Raw genomic sequence first — 2,817 nt, 5'->3', positions numbered from 1 at the left:
TTCTATTACTAGAAATTTATTAAATATGCTAAAAAAGTTTATGAAAAAAATTTTTTTTTTATCAATTTAATGACATCCAAACAAACACTTAATGTCACTAGCTAAGTGCTCTAACAATCTAACTCCAGATATAAATATGATTTTGAAATGTTAAACATTTTTTTTTTCATGCTATTCTCTACCGACAAACCAAAGATTAATTTAAAGGTCCTATGCTTGCCAGAAAATATTAAATAGTGAGCTTAACCTTAACTTTGAATTATAGACATTCTACAACATATAATAATTAATCATAGAATATTGTAGATTTAAAAGTTCAAAAATATTTTTTATTAAAACAGGTTATTAGTGTAGTATAGGTATTTTTGACTGATATCAATTATAGAAAACCAGAAAAGGTGAAACTTTTTTTTTTCTTTTTTGACGGTAAGTACTGTGAAACTTCCAATTATACACATCAGGCACATGAAACAATCTTAACCTCCAAACCATCGAAAAATTAAAGCATGAACTAATATAAGTCTTTCATTATTATTTCTAGCATTTGCTACACCTCCAAATTGATGATAAAAAATAACTTGTACTTTATTTACATCTATACATGGGATGGAACGAATTTAAGAAACAGCTTATAATTAAATCATTTTATTGTTTTGTTTCTTGCCAAAACCAGCATACAAAACTACGTACTCTAGCAACCTAATCTAACCCCAAAATTAAATATGAATTCCAACCATTAAACTTTGTAACAATGAAAGGCTACAAGTAAATGGCGGCTCTTGGGGTTGTTGAAAAGTGTACACAGTGCTCCAATTAGCCAATTTTCTCGACGTTTCTCTTACCCTATATAAGACAACAAAGTGGTGTTTGTTGGCATATCGTACTATCTCAAAGAAAATTCCTCCCTCGCTTCCCTTTATAGTTTGCGCGTTAAGCATGGCATGTACCAAATCCTTTGGTGTTGCTTTCTTTGTCTTTGTGATATTTGCAAGCATGAGCTTGAGTTTAGAAGCTCGTCATCTTTTGCAAACAATTGGGCCTGTGTTCAGTGTCTCCTTTTTGTCTGAGCCCAACCCAATAGAGAAGTTGGACCCACCATCCGACCTGTACAAGCCCCCAGATGCTCCCATAGTTGAATGCCCTGAAAATCAAGTTTGCGTTGTTCCACATGTTTAATGCCCTTCATTTGTTCTTGTTACTGCATGATGCATGTTATGTTAACACTATGAGGTAGTTAGTTATGAGAGTCTATTGTTATGATCACTATGTTTTAGTTGAAAAAAAAAAAAAAACTATATTGTTTGAGTTTACTTCTAATTTTGAGGGGTCAAGAGGACAAATTCTTTTTGGCATTTCTCTGTCTGATTTTAGCAAATGAATAAATTAAAAAAAAATGCTTAAAATAGAGAGGAGTGGGGATAACCGGAAGAAGTTTAATATTTTTCAGCCATCATCGTTGAACCAATGAAAAAAAGTAGACCTGGTACAATACAAGCAAGATAACACACTAGAGTCATAGAATCATCAGCTAATTGATGTAAATGTAAATCCAAATTAACAATGCTAGGGATAGTACTTTTTCAGATTTTGAATCAACAAACAACCAGCATTTAAAAAGAAATGAGTATCAGAGGTGAAACTTTATCATGCGCTCATGCGCGCGTGAGATATTTGGAAAGAAATGATACTTGATGGTTGAATGATGGTTAAGTTTGATTAAAAAAGTTGGTCATTTAGACTTTTTGGATCCCAATTTATATTCATAATTATATCCAAACCTTACCCACATGAATAATCTATTTCATTTACATGTTAAACATGAACTAAAACTAACGAAAACCACATATGCAATTTTGAACAGCAAAATACTCCTACTGTCTACTGATACTACTATCTGCACATAAGATAATTTAACATTAAAGCATAACTGTTTGAAATTCACTAATCCTAATTGAAATCAATGCAAGACACCATTTTCTTTCACTCCACCATCACCATCAGATTTAGCATTGCAACTCACTTCTTTCTCTTTTGCTAACTCTTCTTTTTCTTTCTCTGCCTTCAACTTAGCTGCTGCTTCTTCTTCAGCTTTCTTCTTTGCTTCCTCCTCTGCTTCCTTCTTCTTCTTCTCCGCCTCTTCCTTCGCCTCGTCGAGCGACTTAACCAAATTCCTTAAACAAGTATCCGAATCTTCATCAACAGACTTGGGCATAAGATTCTCAGCAACATCAGCAGGCGTCATATCAGTCTCAAGCAACTTCCTCTCAATAACCGGAAACAAGGCATGAGTCTCAACATCCAAATAGTTCTTTGCAAGAACCTTAAACGCTTCGAAACCGCAGTAAGAAAGCTCAATATGCTTGTCCATCCTTCCCCTCCTTATCAGTGCAGGATCAAGCTTATCGATGAAATTCGTCGTGAAGATTATAATCCTCTCCCCTCCACACGCAGACCAAATCCCATCAATGAAGTTCAACAGCCCCGAAAGCGTTACCTTACTTCCCTTCTCCTCTTCACTCTTAGCTTTCTTCAATGGATCCTTCTGATCTTCCTCATTTTCCTCTTTCTCCTTCTTCTTCTTCCTCTGTCCAGTAAGATCCAGCGAGCAGTCAATGTCCTCAATTACGATAATAGACTTCCCAGTCGTCTCAATCAACAGCTTCCTCAACTCGGTGTTCTCCTTCACAGCCGTCAATTCAAGATCATACACATCATAGTTCATGAAATTCGCCATTGCAGCTATCATTGTTGACTTTCCAGTCCCTGGAGGACCGTACAGCAAATACCCTCTCTTCCAAGCCTTTCCGATTTTTTCAT

At 35.3% G+C, this 2,817-nt stretch overlaps 1 protein-coding gene across 1 annotated transcript in view; it reads right to left on the bottom strand.

The window, feature by feature from the left end:
* The window catches only part of LOC107623456 (AAA-ATPase ASD, mitochondrial), a 2,504-nt gene continuing 930 nt past the window's right edge, over nucleotides 1,244–2,817 (bottom strand). Inside the window, exon 2 of the mRNA XM_016325720.2 lies at nucleotides 1,244–2,817. This exon is cut by the window's right edge and continues 16 nt beyond it. Within this exon, the coding sequence (XP_016181206.1) occupies nucleotides 1,958–2,817 (860 nt within the window). The 3' untranslated portion in view covers nucleotides 1,244–1,957.

Source organism: Arachis ipaensis, chromosome B10 (assembly GCF_000816755.2).
Source record: "Arachis ipaensis cultivar K30076 chromosome B10, Araip1.1, whole genome shotgun sequence".
Taxonomy (NCBI): Eukaryota; Viridiplantae; Streptophyta; class Magnoliopsida; order Fabales; family Fabaceae; genus Arachis; species Arachis ipaensis.
Note: the sequence above shows the minus strand (reverse complement) of the source record. Positions and strands in the feature narration are given on the sequence as shown.